The sequence below is a fragment of the Megalobrama amblycephala genome, linkage group LG5, assembly GCF_018812025.1.
Source record: "Megalobrama amblycephala isolate DHTTF-2021 linkage group LG5, ASM1881202v1, whole genome shotgun sequence".
Lineage (NCBI taxonomy): Eukaryota > Metazoa > Chordata > Actinopteri > Cypriniformes > Xenocyprididae > Megalobrama > Megalobrama amblycephala.
In genome coordinates, this window is record NC_063048.1 from 31,590,437 (window position 1) to 31,610,832 (window position 20,396).

Here is a 20,396-nt window from a genome sequence, read left to right on the forward strand (position 1 = left end):
CAATTATTCATGAGCCGTAGGAGCGGGGTAAAGGGTGGTGCACTCATGCAGGACGGTGCAGTTTACAGATTATTTCTCTTTCAGCACCAAATTGTCTGGTTCACTTTATTGCAGTATTTTAATCATTTGCTTCCCAATTATCATTTAAAACTAAGACTCTCACACTCTGTGATATACATTTGTATATGAAACTGTGAATCTCAGCTTTAGCCCTGAGTTAATTTCAATTTTAAATAAGTAGAATGTAATGCTGAAGAGGCACTTTATATAGTGTAGTAAAGAGATATGTCTTCCTGCATTGCATATTTCTGCCCTGGAGAAATTATGTGTCATTCATTCTTTTACACACATCAAATAAAGGACCTTTATGTAGATAGGCCATATTCTACACTTACATTTTGGTTTTTGCTTGAATGTTAACACCCTTTAGAATATATAGTCAAACCAAAAATGATTCAGACATTTTTGATATTTTTTACTAGTAGGTGCAGGACACTATAGTTCATTTATGTAAGTGAGGATAGCAAAATAAAGTAAACTGTGACATATTATACCCAAAAATTCTTCATACAGTGAACTACCAGTAAAGATGATAAACAATTTGGAACCAAATGTTTTTCTTATCTGACATAATTAAGATAATTTTTTTCTGACACAGTTTAACTCTGAGATCTTGTCATATTTTATATATATATATATATATATATATATATATATATATATAATATGGTGATTGGTATAAAAGACTTCTTTAAAAAAACATTAAAAATCTCATGTTTTATAAATACATGGATTAAAACTGCTCTTTTTTGTTCTTGTGAAATAATAATAATTATAATTATTATTATTATTACTATTATTATTTTAATAAACATGTTTTTTTTTTTTTTTGGTATAATATCTTAATGATCCATGTTCGAATATTACTTTTTAGGAGAGAGATAGGGAGATTGAAGAAGGAGCTTTTAGTTGTGAATATCAGAGTACGTGTCAGTTTAAAAGAGCAAGCAAAAGCTTTAATGAGTAATTTGAGATTTTAAGATGATTTCAGTGTATGCCAGCAGGAGTGTGGGTAAATCCCTGTGTTTAGTGTGTAGTAGTGTAGTAGTGCCCCATGTGCGCACCCCGTGACTGCAGTAGTGATGTGCATAAATAGCTGCCGGTCTTCTGTACCGAGACACTAGCAGAAGGTCACTCTATTGATTCAGTCCCGCACTGCGGCCTTTGATTACCGGGTCTGACACACCACTGCAATCTATAATGCATTGTATATGCTCTGTGCAGAAATCCATAATGACTCTCTATATTCCGCCCTCATTCATAATGAAGGATAAGCAGTGCCTACGTTCCCCAATCTATCAGATAGTCCCCATCCGTCTGCCACTTTTACATGCACAGTGAGTGGCACATTATTTCAGCTCTGTAAATGGTTCACTTTTAAGATATGACTCTGGCTGCTTGTGGGTGTGCTGCATGTATTAACTTGAGATTGTAATACAAGTGCAATTTGGCTGTGATTGCTCATTTAAGTCAATAAATGAAAGTACAAGCATTCACAAGTTGAGCTAAAGTCACAGAGTAGGTATGTGTATGTGAGTGGAAAAATAAATTATTTGACCAGAGTTTGCAGACTAAATTGAATGCGATGAGATTGAGGGAAAAAAAAGTCTTCAATGGATTCACACGAAAAAGAAGCTTGGCCAGTGTGGTCAGTGTGCATGGAATACAAGACTACTGCATACAGTGCCGTGTACAATTAATATTGCCTGCTATTTTTTAAATGATGTAAAACAGAATGCATTATGCAAACATTTAAGACAGTAACATGCAGCATTGTTGTCACTTGACCTCATTACGTACATTTTATTTGCATTTTTAATCTTGTGTAAAAACCAAAAAACAAAAAGCCTTCTGTCTTGACAGTCCAGAAAAAGAGTCAAGAAAAATTATGTTAGATATTACACTTCATCAAGATTTGGAATATTTATATACAACTCATTAATTTTAGAAATCGTTTTAAAATTAAGATTTCATACCACCAAACTCTTATATTTAGTGTTAATTAATTAATTTTTAATTAATAACATTAATGTTAATCCATCCATCCATCCATTAGGGCTGCACGATTTATCGAAAAATAACACTGAACTTAAACGCGATTATTGCTTAAACGCGATTCTTAGTGCGATTTATGAAATTGCAAAGGCTGCTTTTTTATTTTTATTTTTATTTTTTATGCGCAACTTGTCAGTGAAGTACAACTCCAAATGCTAATCCATCTGAAAGCACTGCCAGTTTGAGTTGTTTATAATGTATATTTGAAAAAGCAACACATGTCAAATATATTAACATCTTGTCCAACAAAAGACAACATTTAATAACATGTTTTTACTCCAAACTCAATTCATAACGACAGTTGAGCATCCTTCTGTGAGATGGCGTGGCTTCTTACACAGAATAAGGCAGTTGTGTGTTTATTAGTCATGTTTAATCAATCAAAGCATTTCAATCTTCTGTTTATTCAGCTATAGTGCTATGGCGCATGTTATCTTCTTCTACTGCAGGGCATATTTGGAATTAACATCCATCCATCCATCCATACATACATCCATCCATCCATACATACATGCATACATATATATAAGAGATACATAAAACATCTTCTTAATTAGGAATGAATATGCCATTGTAACCAAGCCTAACTTTTATTCATGTAGTATTCAGGTATTGTGCATTGACTACAGGGTAAATTTGTCTCTCTTCTTCCTGTGAAGGGAGATATCAATGTGTACTTTTATGGTTTTATACACTCTCTTCAATTTGAAACCCTTTGAAAATGTAAATACAATAGAAACATTTAAATGTGTTAGATTTTTTTTTTCTTAAGATCTTATTTCAGACAGCATTGTTGTCACATGACCTCATTACGTACTTTATTTGCATTTTATTTGCATTTTTAATCTGGGGGCGGGGAGCCTTCTATCTTGGCAGTCAAGAAAAATTGTGGTAGATATTACTTCTATAGTTTATATATTATTTCTATTCATTTGGGACATCATCAAACACTTGAATTGGAAACCAGAACTCATCAAACCAGAATTGGAATATTTAAAACTTATATAAATATTAATTTTAGAAAAAAATTTTATATAAGGATTCATACCCCAAACTCCTATATTTAGTGTTAATTAATTAATTTTGAATTAATAAAATGAATGTTAAACCTTTCATCATCCATCCATCTATCCATTTATGGTTTTATACACTCCGTATGATTTGAAACCTCACTTAAGATGGCATAATAAATAGAAAACGTAAATAAAATAGAAACATTAAAATGTGCCAGAAATTCTTCTTTAGATCTGGGATCTCTCTTTTTCTCCATATCACTCTTATTTCCTTTCTCGTTTCTTCCCTGCACTTTTCCGTAACTGATTAATTTTGAGGAATTCATTATGCACGCTTTAATTTTGCGCTGACTTGACATCTAACTTTCACAGCTCACTCCTTGAGCTCACTCTAATCCTCAGTAACAGCTGTATGACTGTTGCGTTGTCAGCTCAATCCAGTCTCATATCCTTGAGAAGGAAAGGGCGGAGCTGATAGATAATCTCAGAGCAGACTGAGATGCCTTTATATCTCACAGTTAGCAGAAGCATGTCATATCATCTCACTGATCATATACGCTGCTGTGTTTTTACAGGACCAGAAACCGTTGCAGAGGCCCTAAAGGAAGAGGAACTCATCAGAGCCATCAGTTCTCTGAAGTGAAGTCTCATCAGCAAAATCTCAAGGGATCTCAGACCTCTCCTCCCCTTCTCTGCGAGGGGCCGCTGCCATGATATAACCTCCAAGCCTCCAAGCGCACACGCAAACGAGACCCAGCGACCCCTGACGTCCCTGGAGGAGCCCCGAGGTGGTGCGCTACCGCTGAGCTGAGCATGCCTCAAACTCCTGTGTTGTGAAATTAAAGTGTGCGCTGGGCAGCACTAGGCGCCATGCGTCCGTGGACGGGCTCTTGGCGCTGGATTATGCTGGTGCTGCTGGCCTGGGGCACGCTGCTTTTCTACATTGGGGGTCACCTCGTGAAGGACAGCGAGCATCCGGAACGGTCCAGCAGAGAGCTCTCCAAGATCCTGGCCAAGCTGGAAAGGCTGAAACAGCAGAATGAAGATCTGAGACGCATGGCTGAGACCCTCAGGTTGGTGAAATGTTTAAAGTCTCTGATATTTCTTTCAAATTATTCTTCAAACGTGACTTGGTGAGTTTTGGGATATCTACTGCAATAGGTGGCCTGCTAGCCAAAAGGTTTGAGAAGTCTAATATGTGATATGTGAGCTGGATTATAATCTTTCTACATTTCCAAATTATCCCAAGCAGTGTTGTTTTAGTAATATTTTGATTTTAATTTTAGTTATTTTAAGTGCTTTTGTCATTTTAGTTATTATTATTATTATTTTTTGAATGATTTCTTTTTAGCTTTCTTTTTTTAGTTTTAATAATTTTGGCACTTAAACTTATTTTATTGCCAGTGCAACCTTAAGTTTTAATATTTTAATATTTATTATTAAATATAATCAAACAATATTACCATTATATTTTTAATATCTAATATTTGTATTTGCATTTTTAATATTTTTAATATTTGTTATTAAATATAATCAAACAATATTAACATTACATTTTTAATATGTAATATTTTTATTTTATTTCAGCTTTATTTCAATCAATTTTTTTTTTTTTTTTTTTTTTTTTTTTACTAAGCAACAACAACCATTTTGGAAAAATGCCACCCAGTTTTTCCTTTTCACTTTTTTTCACTATAATTCACTCTTGGAATCGGCAAGATTGTTGACTAGTCCTCCAAGTAGTTAATTGATGAGGTCAGCCAGTTTATCTTTACATTATTATTATTTTTTTTTTGTATAGCACTTTCACATAGCACATCATTTCAAAGCAGCTTTACAGAAAATCCTAATGTTAATGTTTATAATATCCTAATATCTCAACGCTTTATAGTTGCACTTAGCAGATTAAAGCTGAGTGATAATATAGTTTACATTTTGCAATGATATAAACAGCAAGCAGTTTTGCAGTGCTTTTATAGGATGAATAATGAGGGTTGTAACTGTTCTTTAGGTTGCTAATAGCTTACCAGTACTTTCAGCATGTTAAAACCCTCCCGGAGTAGTTGCATTTATAAATTCATATCTTTTAACTGCTACTGGCATTAAATCACCAGTTTGTAGAAAATCACATACAAAAATAAATTTCTAGACAATATACTTTAAGACAAATGCTCGGTGTTAGTAATGTGTGCATTATGATAGTGTAGCTTTATTGGTCTGTTTTTACATGCTGGGTTACGATTGGTCCTTGTCAGCCAATAGCTGGTCTTGTATGGTCAGGTTTGCACTAGTCACTTCCTATCATGTACTGTGGCATTTGACAGATGGCCAATGGGATAAATTTGATCTGCTTTGCTAGTTAAATGATCATTACCCTTAGGGAAACCTTGTATAATCAACGGATGCAAACACAGTTCTCACAGTTCACCTGCCTGCTGTAGTTTTCATCTAAATGTGTGTGTGTGTTGTGCTTAAAAAGCTGTGTGTTGTATGCAAACTCTTGTGTAACGTGTATTACACACTAAGCTACACTATACCACTAAGCTGTGGTCTTGCCATATGTGTGTGTGTGTGTGTGTGTGTGTGTGTGTGTGTGTGTGTGTGTGTGTGTGTGTGTGTACATTGCGTGACAGATTTTTTTTTTTCCTTAACCTATATCTTATAAAAAAATTGTGAAATCAATTAATCGCGTATAACATAAGTTTATGTTACAATATATGTGTGTGTGTGTGTGTGTGTGTGTGTGTGTGTGACTTATATTCAAACTTTGTTAGATGCAATTAATCTCACTAATTTTGGTTAAAAAAATCTACAGTACAGTTGATCTTAATTGAAACAACACTGAACTAAATCAAGCTGAACAATGACTTATATAGAGCTTATATCTATGTAGAAATCATAATTGATTAATTTTAAACATTAACACTGCTTTTTTCCTGTTTATTAATGTAAAACTGCTTTGAAAAAATGTTTTGTATAAAGTGCTACAGAAATAGATGACCAGATTTTTGCTCATCCATTAAAAGTCCATGCAACCAATATTTCCTGCAAAAAAAGATCAAACAAACAAAACAAAAAGTACTAAAAGACATTGTAAAGGTCAATCCATTTATTCAAGTCAATCCATTTAATTCAAGTCTTCTGAACAACATTTTTATTTCTGGGTGAACTAACTCTAAGTTATGTTACCTGTGAACACCGGTATTTACATTTGAACACACTGTGTAATGGTGTTGTTTTTGGAGACCTATAATCGCATAAAATATCCATAACCTTGTTAAACATCACTGAAAGTGTTTGGAAGCACCATAAAAAGACTCTCCCTCTAAAGACTGTATGAAAATGATCCTCCCATAAACAAATAGAGGAAACAGCACATCCTACTTCCTGACCGGATGTAAACAAGCCAAGAACAACAGATTTTAGGGGCGGGGGGGGGGGGTGTTCTTTTTTTCAGAACATCAACAAAGGCTTGTGATTAAACTGTAGTATGATTTTCAAAAGAGTTTTCAAAAGAAACTATTTTGAAGGCTTTGAAGGAATGCTTGTTTCAACTGCAGTCAGTTTCAGTGAAGTATTTCTCAGCTACAGATCATTGCATGCTCTAGACAATTATACATGATTGAAAACTGCTGTATGGGCAATGAAAACCATGAAACCATGTCTGTTGATTTTAGTGACTTGCCTTTACCGGCGTCACATACGACTGTCTGACAGAAAGAAATAGTTATAAAAAGAAATAGGATCAGTATAAATTAAGCTCAATTGACAGCATTTGTGGCATAATGTTGGTTACCACACACACAAAATTGGATTGCAGTGTGGCACATAACTTATGTTCCAGACAGGCTGTCAATTTTTTGCAGTACAGAGTAGAAGTGGGCGTCACACTGCGATGATGACAATCCTCTATTCACATATACTAACCATGTGTCCAAATATGCCTACTTTCCTTACTATGTAGGTGAAAAACCATACCTGTAATGAATAGCATGTCTAAATTCCTAGTGTTTTTAAAGCAGCTGCCAAAATGTACCTGGATAACTGTTGCTAAGTCACATGACAAAGCCAATATGGTGGATATAAGGAGCTTTCACAAAGGGTAGTTCTAGGAACTAGTCACCAGGGTGGTTCGCAGAGAACTAATAACTCATTTTCCTGGTTGCGTTATCACCGCCAGTAGGAACTCTGAAGTGACGTAAGCTGCGCTTGTTGTTGTGACTTTTATTTTGACGGCGCGGCAGACTTTTATTTTGATGGCCCTCAGAACGCCAGAGCCTAAGCACACAGCGTTCCTATTCTCCTTTAGTTTATGATCTGTTTAACAGTCCTGTCTAATACGTTATTAGATACTACTATACAAAGGAAATAGACAATATATGAAAAAGTATTTGTATTTGCCATATGGTTGATGCCCAATGTGGCTAGCTGAGCAGAAATACATAATCCAGTTTTGCTTGGTTCAAAGTTGCGCTGGATTTTCTCATTAGTGTAAAGGTTGAGAGGTCCATCTATCACTGTTTTCCATGTTTGTAGAGTTAGTTTGAGGAGTAAACTTATAGGCTATAAACTGTGTACATGGCTTTTTAAAAAAAATGTTTCGTGTGTGTTCGGCCAATCAGCATACGTTTACGTCACTGATAGTTCCTATTGTGCTGGGATATGCTGCCTTCATGTGCTATCGGAAATTTGATAATTCCCACTTCTAGTTGTGATTACGAGCTCATCGCATTCAAGTTTTGAAACTCATATTTACGATAATTCAGAGAGCACGTGAAGGCAGCATTAGACCCTACTCTGAATTTGGAGCTAATTTAATTTCCCCAAAGGAGTTCCTAGAACTTCCTAGTTCCTTCCTAGTGCGAACACGCCAAAAAGCGGGTACTTCTGCCAATAGTTCCTCCGGTGCAAAAGCCCCTATAGTTTACTTTTGCACAATCATACTATGTGCAAAACACATTCATACTATAACTTTAGAGGTTTTTTTAACAGTGGAAAAGTACTGCATACTCAGACAGAATTTGATTTCATTTCGGATGATTGAGTCATTGAATCATTCACTCTGCCAATTAGTTCAAAAACTGATTCGCTCAGGAACAAAACGGCATTACCGTGTGATGCAACGGTAGATTCTTGTTGTGGCTTTGTTTGTAACTATTTTTATTGGACAATACTGTGTCTAAAAAGTTACTTAATATTAAATTCTTGTTATTTGAACTGTTGTAAAAAAGCAATATCACACAGCTGTGCTGTTTTTCTTAATATCATGCTGACATTCAGGAACGCCATCACTATTTCTTGTGTAATATTGCTAATACATTCTTGATAGGAACCGAAAACGGGTGAATGGATTTGTTGTTAATCACCTAGAACTAATTAGCAAACTGTTTAGGGCTATTCTTTGCAGAAATGAGCAGACAGTGTTGTTTGCTGCATGGTTACAGTAGCTCTGATCTGTCTGATGTAGTAAACTCTTGAATTTGACTTCTGACGAAGTGTTTGCATAGAGATATTTGACTCGTAAGAGTGTGTATGTGTGTACCTGCTCTACTCTAGGTAGGACAGGATGGAGAAAGTGTTATTTGTAATTTATGAACATGTACAGTCCTAATGAATTGAAATGGTTAGCTCTCCTCCTATCTCACCACCACAGTACAGTATCAGTGCTGTCGGTCTTTCATTAAGCACTTCCTGCGGGAATTATCTGGTGCTGATATATACACACACACACACACACACCACAATTCCCTATTAAAGCCCACTTCATCTCGCTTTTATATTGACTCCTGCGTAAATGAAAAAGCTGATAACGCACACACAGAGGGTAGCAGATATGTGGATGAGTGACCTGGCAGGCCAAAGATGGTGTTGTGATTGATCCAAAGAGAGGAACCTGATGGAAGAGAAGGTGTGCGACTCCAGCATTGTAAGACACTTATTAGATCTCTCACACACAGAGTTGTGGTACAGTACAGAGTAGAAGTGAGCATCACTCTGATGATGACAATTGTCTATTCACATACATGTATACTAACCATGTGTCCAAATATTCCTACTTCCCTACTATATAGTAGGTGAAAAACAATACCTGAAATGAGTAGCATGTCTGAATTCGTAGTATTTATAAAACAGCTGGCAAAAAATTATGTGGATAATTTACTACTTCCGGCGAGATTCTGAAGTGCGCATCTGATGGACACTTAACTCTCCCATGAGGCCACGGGAGAAGGGTTGTAAATGACAGTGAAGCTTCGCAATTGACGGCGTAAGTCTCATGACAATGACGACATTGCAGATATAGTACGCCCGGATTTCATTCATCTTACACACGTTCATACTATACAGAGCATACTTTTTTTAAAGGTCACAAAGTTCATTCCTCATCAAATAGTACCTACTTGGACAGTATACGTTTTCTTGGATGCAGCTTAAATCCCTTTAAAGGTGCAGTGTCACATTTACCAGTGTTGAATTTTCACAAACTAAATATAGTCATTTAAATCCATTTATGAAAGAATTCCCTGCGCAAATTTTGTAATGGGTTCATCAACGTTGGTCATGCAAATTCACAGCATTGACCAACAGAAAGCTGTGTGAGCTGTGCTTCATACATTGCTACACTATTGACAACAATTTAGAAATTTCACTAATGTTACCATTTCTTAAAGCTTAATGTCTGTTCAATCGGAGGCCATCTTGGTAACACCCTCAGTCAGTTTTCCATGTACTAGGCCTACATAGACATCTCCTATCTCCTTTTTGTTTTGGTAACATTATTATAATCTGCAATAATATCTGACAACAATGGTTTAATAAATTTAGCTTCTTTTGTTCAAATTACACTATACTATATATACATGTTAAATAAAGTAGACAACAGGGCTTGACATTAACACCCGCCAAATGCGGGTGGATTTCAGCTGTGGTGTGTAATGCAGTCACTCCTGCTGAATTTTATATTTAATATATACAATTTTCAGTTGTAGTCTTCTAAAAATGCTACTGAAATAATAAACTAAGTGCAGTGTAGTGTTGTCAAAGAATATCGATTTTTTTTTTTTCAATACGTATTGATACTGAAATATCTGAAAGTACTAAATTGAGTTCTTTTTTTTATGGCTTACTGCACTTAAACAGTCAAATACACACAAAATAATGTCAAAATGCCGGTCTTTGTGAGTGTTCACTTAAACACAGTCAGTTATGTTTTAAGTGAATGTAAACAATTGAGAAAGAAAACGCAGCATAACAGCATAATAGATTGGTGTGTCAGGTCTTAAAGTGACAGCAGCCTAATTTACCTACTGCCAAATTATGAGATAATATTAAAAATATCTATATGGCAGTTTTTCCCCATGGCATCGATGTAAAAATTGTGGCCAGTGAAAATGTTGAGTGGCTAGTAATTTTGGAAAACCACTAGCCACAGTGGCTGGTGAGCAAAAAAGTTCATATCAAGCCCTGGTAGACAATGAGTAAATAAACATCCGATACCTCTGTCTGAAAGGCTGAAAGTTCGAGCTTCACTTCCTACAGCACAATTGAAATGTCTTTGTGCTTTTGTGTTGAGGACTTTCAGGTTTCTGTTTTTCACTGGATTGTTTTCAGGTGTATCTAGCTATCAACCATTGTTAGTCCATCTACCTTTGTGTATATATAGCCTATGTGTTTCACTTGTTCTTTGTCAGGTTTTGGTCCTTTGTGGATGTTCTGTTGGCGTTCTCAGTTCTGTTTCTTGTCTTCTTCCTAGTTTCCGAGTTATTTATTTTTTTACATTTTTGTTGTTGTTATTGTTATTTAATACTACTCTCCTCTATCTCTAAGATCATCACATTTGATAGCCATATTTTGCATTATGATTTCTGCATTTCTTTTTCCAGGAGTGGTTCATCTACTTCCTCTAGTACGGTCTCTGGATATATTCATGTGTGTATGTGCATGTGTGCACAGGGAAAAGTGAAAAAGAATAAGGGTGGAGATGGACTTTGGCCGATGATGTTATTCACGATAAGAGCGGATATTTACATTTTTTATGACACACAGACATCCTCGAGATATGTGCCAGCATGTGCAAGGCCATCTGTGTTTGCCTGGATTTACATTTAAGACAATTTTATATATTATGAAATGTTTCTGATGGATTCAAGTCTCAGATATTTGTCATAAAATTCCTTGGGTGAAATAAAAATAGAAACAAATGTGATGATATACAGTATATAGGTATAAAATGAATTGGATGGCATATCTAATATATCTATATATTTGAGTTCATATTGAGATCAATACTGACTTGATTGCTGAATTTCTTTGGAATCTTTGCTCATTTAATCTCATTACTTTTCTTTGAGAAACAATGGAGGGATTTAATTTCAGATTTTGCTTTGATTTTAATAAATGGCTGTCCAGCCAATAAATGCTGCCAAGAGGCCACGTCCACGTGAGCCAAGAGCCAGTCACAGCACGCCTCACATTGCATCGCCATAGCGACTGTGAACTCTGGATTCAGTGACAGTCCATTAGTACCTTCTAAATGTGACTAATTACACTTGGGTTTAGACTTGGCCTTTTATTTGGCCTCTCTATTTGGTGCAGCTGTAATAAAAAACATCAAACTGTAATTAGCATTGATTTAGGTTTCCCACACACAACTCACATTGACAAATTTCCAAAACAAACTATTCCACACCACCACCAGTCATCTGTAAAAGTGAAAACACGCACTTATTTCAGATCCTACTCAAATTTGTATAACAAATGTGCACTTTTAAGAACCTCATAATTTGCAAACACACACAGGCAGTCACTGACCTCAAACGCACACACATCTCAAACGCTGGGGCAGAGCTGTGATTTAACAGCACATTGTACCTAAAATAATAGTAATATTAATATTGTATTGTACCAATATTATTGCATATTTTATTCCATATAAATGCACATTTGACAGTATAGCACTGATTTTAAATTTACTTACTATATATTAACAACAGTTAATATAACAATTAAACATTAATTAACACATTATTTATATAGGGCTGAGTTCAAATATGAGTTGGGACTCCTTAACAGATATTGCTTTCCTTTCATCTGGCTTTTAATTATTGATGTACAGTCACCTGTTGAGATTTCTGAAGGCAAACAAAGGCAAGATTTTTTTTCCTGCAATCAATGATCATTAGAACAGAACAGATTTTACTTAAGAGGAAAACTGACAGCTTCCTCCATAATTCATTGAGGTCCAACCTTTAAAGCTCTTCATTCCACTTTGTACTTGCCCTTATGAAAAATTAACACAGTTCTTGTGTAGTATCCATAGTCTAACTGGGCTATTTGTAATAAGACTAGGTTAAATCGTCTGTTTGGTTTCTGTAATTAAAAATGTGTTATTTGTTATGAAAATAATGCTAAACACATTTAGTATTTAAAAGCTCTACTGCTATAATTTAATAATATATATTTTTATTTTTATATTATATATATATATATATATATATATATATATATATATATATATATATATATATATATATATATATAAAATATACATACAGTGCTTCCCACAGGTTTGAAATATACTTGCGGTGGTAGCCGGGTGAAAAAATCCTCCTATTACCCACGGCACAAAAATGGACTACTACATGTGACAAACAAATAATGTGTGATTTTTAACAGTATTTTTATTTATTGAAATTAATTTTAATTACATAGCATACTATTACATTTATTTACATACTAATATTAAGCATTATTATGCATTGTAAATTATGCAAAATTACAGCATTTAAATGGTTATCCTTTTCCTATGTTCTCCTTGCTGTCATATAGTGTCTCTCTCAGTTAATGGGACACAGATTTTACTAGTAAAATTTATAATATATGTGTCAAATAATGTTCTTAGTCTTTTCTTCCTGTGGGGGAGACTACAATAATTTACTATGAATGAAATGGAAATCAAATTAAATACAATTTATTGTGTAACCAAAATACCAATAATGGCCAAAAGAAAAAGAAAAAACTTAGCGTGTGACTTTTAATTATAAACAAGCCCGAAATACATGGGACTCTTCTTTTGAAATGTTGGTACTATTGCAGGCTGATCTTTCAGATTCTTACAACCGTATAAAACATTTTATATAAAGGCCATAAAGTAGACATTGTAATAATTCATCAACTTGAGTTCATTATCAATCGCTTGGCATAAATCTGCGCTTTTTTTTTTTGAGAATCACTTTGAAGCAGTCTGAACCTTGTGACTTTGCAACATGCAGCACCCATGGGAATGTTAGCGGGAGTAAACAGTTCTGACGCACACATAACGAGCAGGTACGAAACGACTAGTTAAGCGATCGTGGATGGTATCATTATCTTGGGCGGGTATAAAAGTATAAGAGAATAAAAATAATAAAAGCAAAAATGTGTCCCCAAATATACTTGGGCGGCGGTTAATATACTTGGGCGGCCCGCCCAAGTAAAGTCTATGTGTGGGAAGCACTGTGTGTGTGTGTATATATATATATATATATTAGAGAGAGAGAGAGAGAGAGAGAGAGAGAGAAAGAAATTATGTTATTATATTAATTATATTATTTAGTATGAGAATATACAACGTTTCTGACAAAATGTCATATTTACTACGGTTTGGGTTAAAATAGTTGATAGCTAAACCATTGATTTTTGCATGTATGTGTGTGTGTGGATAGTAAATGCATGGCACAGTGTTTTTGTTCTCAATTCAGTTTATAATGTCAGGGGTGATGACAGCCATAAAATATAGCTTCATCTGTCTTAATAGCTCATGTCATTCCCAGCCTACTGTATAGGACTTTTTGTATAGAACACAATAGAAGGTATTTGTTGCCGTGTTTGGATTTTTTTTCCACACAATGAAAATCAATAGGGTCCATTGTATAAAGTAAACATTCTTCAGAATATCTTCTTTTATGTTCCACAGAATAAATAAATGCATACAGGTTTAGAACAACATGAAGGGGATTAAATGATGACAGAACTATTCCTGTTAGCATGCAGTCAAAGGGTTTGTAAGGGTTTTAAAGGGTTTTTTTTTTTTTTTGCCCGAATGTCATTCTAGAATATTTAGTCCCTTTTTACCCCTGCCTGTATGCTAAGAATAAGGTGTACACTAAAGCCTGAAATACACTACACAACTAAAATATGAAGCATTGTACACTTGCCAACTTTGAACATGGTTACAGAGAGAACCTGGGCTCCACACATTAAACGACTGAGGATCACACACGTTACCAGACTTTCAATTCATTCCAAACACAACAAACTTTGCAAGTAGACACATGTAGACAATTAAAAAAATGTTTGATATCCACCAAATGGATGGAATAGAATTATTTATTCATAGTCTAATGATAAAATATCAGAATCTATGCCCATCTTATACTTTGCGATTTTCTGTAAAATCTATCAACTTCTTTCTCTTCTTTATAATTTTTTTATTGTGTTATGAAGCATGTGATATAATCTGGAAGTTACTCTTGTACATGCTATTTGTTGATTAAAAAAATTCTATCAACTTCGACTACTCTGCAAAATCTGCAGAGTGGCTCTGACTTTCAGCAATTAGTGACCACAAATTGGATCACAATTCTTGGCAAAAGTGTGTTCCAGCCTTGAGCAATTTCCACAATGACATTTGAGAGTAAGCCAATCAGTTATAGTTTTCAATCCTTGTGGTATTTTTTTTGTAATCTATCACCACACAAGTAGGACCACACAAATTTGTTTCAGCAGCATTAACACAATGGCACCACAGAACAGTACCATGAACTTATTAGAGGGACAATCCCTCTGGAGTCACCTGGGGTTAAGTGCTTTGCTAAGTGGCACAATGGCTATGGCTCTCGGCTCACTCCTAGCAGGGTTTAAACCAGCAACCTTCCAGATTAGTAATGAGAAGTTCGGCTCATTTTACTGACTCGGATCTTTGAATCTCGTTCGTCAAAATGAACAAAACTTGTTTTGAGACATTTCATTCATTTCAGCATAATATAATTAAAATGTTATATGTTATAGCCAAATTCCCCAACACATCTACTTACATTCAATATTTCGAATAAGAAAAAAAATATAATGCAACCAAGATCAAATTATGACATACTGAAACGATTAATTCATTGCTCCAGGCTATGCAGTCTGTTTGATTACTTCACATCCCGATCTGTCATTCGTTCTTTTGTCACTTCGCTTCTCCATAAGTTGAAGCCATGCAGTCTGTACTGGAAAGAGAATTGATTAGTTCCCGTATTGAGTCTTCGGGCGTGAGTCGTTTGTTCTTTTGTCACATAACCGCTTCCCGGCTCAGTATCTTACAACAAACAACATTACATTTGTATTATAACTGTATGTTGTTATTATATGTAGGTATCTTTGCTTTATCAAAGTGATTTTTCCACGTAATAAGGATAAAGTTTAAAGTAACCGACTCTTTATTACCACATTAAGTGTTATGGAAAATAACCATCATGGCAGAAATTCACAAATGTGACCCTGGATCACAAAACCAGTTATAAGTGATTGTATGGGTCAAAATTATTGATTTTTCTTTTATACCAAAAATCATTAGGATATTAATTAAAGATCATGTTCCATGAAGATATTTTGTAAATTTCCTACTGTAAATGTATCAAAGATTTATTAGGACTTAATTTGGACAACTTTAAAGACGATTTTCTCAATATTTTGATTTTTTTTGCACCCTCAGATTCAAGATTTTTTGAAATAGTTGTATTTCGGCCAGATATTGTCCTATCCTAACAAACCAAACATAAATGGAAAGCTTATTTATTATTCTCAATTTCAAAAGATTGACCCTTATGATTGGTTTTGTGGTCTAGGGTCACAAATGTATAAATTGTAAGAATTAAAAAGCTACAATTTGAGACTAGAAATGCATCGCATAACTGTTAGAGTTAAAAAAAAACGGATTACCTGTGTTTGTAAGGAAGTTTGGGAATTATGAACTAATTTCTGTATCCAATATGGCTATCACGTCACATTACAAAAGAATGAACAACTCAGACCTAAAGACTAATCATTTCTCTTTCTGGAACAGACTGCACTGTAGCCTATGGGGCTCGAGAGGTGAACTAATCAATACTGTTTCCTGTACAGAACCTTTAGGATTCCGGTCAACCCAAAATGAATGAATCCCTCGATGAAACAACTCGATGTTCCAGAGTCATATCAAAGATTTGTTCAAATTGAATGAATCATTCATGAACGACACATCACTATACCAGATACAAACCTTGAGCTTGTATTACACTTGACACAGTCCGCCATAGTGTAACAGTAGTCATGTTGTGGCATCACTCAGTTCTCGTTCAGCGATCTATATTCCTGTCGCACGTACGCCTACACACCAGGTGTCATACAAAACATCCTCAAATTCGTCAGTAATGACTGAAGAGGTTGACTATCTGTCTGAGTGTTTGCTACCTCACTGGCAGCTCTTGTCACTCTGAAATTTTCTCATAGAGGGTCAAAACCATAGCCCACAGCAAGCCGTTGGTACTTTCACCTGAGTGTGACAGTTTTCTGCATCTTTCGCTTACCGTTTTCACACTTATTTTTATCCTGTCTTCTTTTGTGTAAGCGTGTGTGTCCTACTTCGGTACAAGTGTCTCTGTGGGCTGCTACAACATCGCGCAAGAGTTCGGCGTCAGCAGAAAACATGAGGCCTTGTGGGATTTCCATCACACCTCTATGACAGCCGTTCCCAAACCCTGGTGTGCTTCTAAATGTTTCTCTCTGCCCCTGCTGTGAGTGATGTGGCCTCATTAGCTGGTGATTGCTGGTTATGTAATGCCAAATGATGAAGCTCAGGTTTCTGAGGAGAGGTGATGTGTGATGAGAACAGGAAGAGAAAGAGAGAGAAGGGAGGTCAAGTGAATAGTGTAGCCTCTATTGTTACTGGCTTAGAAATTGTTACCGGATTAAAGTGAAGACCAGCTACTGTTTCTCACAGATACACTAATGTCCTCTTGTGGGTGACAGTTTTGGAGGTTTGCGTTTTAAAGTGTTTGTCAGAATTGTGTTAACTGTGGCAGTCTAAAAGACAGCAGGAAATTGCACCCACTGTAACTTTCAGATGTGCCTATTTATGAGTAAAACTGCATATTTAGTGAACAGTAACTTTGAGTTACATAAAATCTTAACTTATCAGAATTTGATTGGATATTGAAAAGTATTTACTATTTAACGATTAAAAACTGAGTGTGTTTATCTGAATACTCGCCAAGATTGCCTGTACCGCTGGTTTTGACATACTTTTGTATATATTTGACAGTTTAAGCGCAGTTTAAGCTCATTTTGGTACTTGTGAGTCTGTTTGACTTCCGTCTCTGTTTGAGACGAGCGTGGCTTGTTCGTTCGTTATAGATAAGTGGTGCGTGCGCTTTGGGTGTGAGCGCGAAACCTGCGGGAATGACTAAAATTATGCGCAATACAAGCACTATTTAACCAGAGCGAATGATACGAGTGAGAGAGAGGAGGCGCCCACGTGGGTGTGCGTCTCTTCGCCGTGACAGAGAAGAGAGCGAGAACGCGCAGGCTGATGTTATTGCTTGTGCCGCCGGTAACAAAAGGGATCGGCTCGGAATCGGTAAGAAGTGAGACTGATCGGCCGATCACCGATCCAGGCTAATCGTGAGGGAAATCGTCCGATTCCGATCCCTGGCCGATCGATCGGATGTATCTTCAGCAGATTCTTTATTGAGAACATGTGCTGTCGGTAGCTGCAGTCATCAAGTCTAACTAAGGCAGTGTACATTGAAGTTTATATACATTTTAGAGGGCACGACCTTAAACAAAGCATGTAAATTAAGTTTTCAGGTATAGGTACCCACCCCAGATTCTAGAGTGTCGCACATCCTAATCCAGTCAGCATACCTATTCAAAGAATGGGACAGGGGCTCCAAGAGCCATTAACGACAAAAGGTGAGAATCTCAGTAATCTGACTCATTAGACATACAATAAAGAGAACAGGAACTGGCAGAAAACTCTTGCTGGAAACTTTGCTAAACAGAATCATTCATCTGATGTCGTCATCTTTACCTTAAAATGCTAAATACAGTGTACTTCACCTTAGTATTTCATGTGATGTTATGTCAGGACGTAGGATCATCAGATCTTAAACAGATTCTTAAATTTGTAATCCCACACCAGACACTAGCGACCGACGCCATTCTCGCGTGAAGAAGAAAGTGACGGTAAACAGCAATGGAGGACATACAGCAGCTTTGTTTGAGCAAAGGCTCAAGAACAGCTGAAAAATACACATTGTGTTGCAACAGTATTGTGTTGTCATAAACCTTGAAGCAAGTGCAAGTGATGATTCTGTCAACCAATCAATGTTCTGCAGTGAGTGTAGCTCCACCCTTTTGGTACCGGTACTATTGGTACTGTTGTGCATGGTACCCCAATGGAAGGATCCCAAAAAAGTGGTATGGTACGGTTCGGAGTACTGTTCACAACTTTTGACAATGGAAACGGCAAAAATTGTGTACCATACTGAACTGTACTGAACTGTACCGCTCGGTGGAAACAAGCCATTTGACATCTGTGCACCATAACAACACATTACAGCATTACAGACATTAAAGCATTTACACAGTTACACCTGAAGCCCTGGGTATACTTAGTTTTTTTACTTGCAAAGTATACTTCATTTAATGTGTTACGGTCTGTTCTGTTCCCCCAGGGCACGGTTGCCAACTTGTGGATAAACTAATTACTGCAAAAAAAATAAACATGTGCGACCTTCGAGAATCCTGAAAAATATGTATTTCGTATTCCACAAAAATAGTAAGCAGCAAAAATATTTACCATCACATAAATCAATTACATTTAAAAATATATTAAAATAGAAAAGTTATTCAAATTTAATAATATTTCATAATATTACTATTTTTACTGTTTGTTTCATTCAGTAAACACAGCAAAAGAGACTACTTTAATTCAAAAATCTTACCAACCCCAAACATTGAACCGTAGTTTATGTGAACACCAATGCTTCGTTATACAAGGTTAATTTGTTCCGAAGTGTTTCAAAATGTTTCATAATGTAATGCAAGTACATGTTACAATTCATAGTGTTGCCACAAGAGGTGCTCCAGTGAGCATTAGCATAACCTTCCTTCTTCTATGGTCAGTTTTCTATGTTTGGTCCTGGCAGATCAGGGCTATGTTCCACTTTGCTTTAGACATATATTCGCAAACTTCTCTAAAGCACTTCCCCTCATGGGAATCCCAGCAGCGTTCCACTTTGGGCACAATTTCCACCAGTAGAGGGCAACTCAAGCCATGTAAGCAATGATGCACATCTGAATCCATGAAACAGAGAGAAGTAAGTGTAGCGAGGGAAGGGCATAAAACTTTGAAGTGGATTCAGTGCAGCCCAGAAGTTGAATGAGTATTTTGCAGTGCACCTTTCAGTATTTGTAGCTTTTTTTCAGGAAAAATGCATGTTCAGAAAAAAACATGTTTTAGCCAATTTATAAGGCCTTTTACAGGTCCTCTCTTGTCCGTTGTCTTAATATTTCACAATGTAAGTGAGGACATTTGGCCCTCACAAGTATAACCAAACCTGTACACACACACACACACACACACACACACACAAACCCCATCTCGCTCATTTCCTTTCTCTCTCTTCTCGTTTCGTCCTTGACCAGCCAAGAATGACATAAATGTTTGACATTGCAATTTTTCTCCAATTCCAGCATCCCTCCTCATTCTCAGTTTCACCCATCTTTCTTTCTCTTTCTCCGCCTTTCATTCTGCTTCTTCTGTTGACAGACATCCATATGACTATTTGCATCCAGGTGAAATGTGGATGTGTTGTTTACCATTTCAAAACCCTATGCACGCCTTCCCACGAATGCATTTCCATCCCTCTCTCCTCAGATAAGACTTCTGCAGCCCTATCCTCATTTTTCCTCCCCCTCTTTCTCTCTATCGCTGTCTCTCTCTCTTTCAGGTGAGGCAGTTTTTCACAATGCTTTCCATTCACGCCAAACACATTTCAAATACAGCTCAGATTTCCACTACAAACCCACTGCAAGGGCACAGAGCTGTGCATGAGAAAAAGGAGGACTGAGATCTGCAATGCCGTCACCCGTGTGTGCGTGTGTGTTTGCATGTACTTTGGGCACAAAATCTAAAACCTTTCATAGGGGTATTTGGAGACATCCTCATGTGGAAAAATATTTGTGGATAAATTAAATTGTTATTAT

General features: G+C 36.1%; 1 protein-coding gene across 3 annotated transcripts in view; it reads left to right on the forward strand.

Moving 5' to 3' along the window:
* fut8a (fucosyltransferase 8a (alpha (1,6) fucosyltransferase)) overlaps positions 1–20,396 on the forward strand; it is a 107,008-nt gene that overhangs the window by 59,353 nt on the left and 27,259 nt on the right. For all 3 annotated transcript variants that reach the window (XM_048191855.1, XM_048191854.1, XM_048191856.1), the window contains one exon: positions 3,704–4,201. In XM_048191855.1, the coding sequence (XP_048047812.1) occupies positions 3,999–4,201 (203 nt within the window). In that variant the 5' untranslated portion in view covers positions 3,704–3,998. The remainder of the gene's footprint in view (positions 1–3,703; positions 4,202–20,396) is intronic.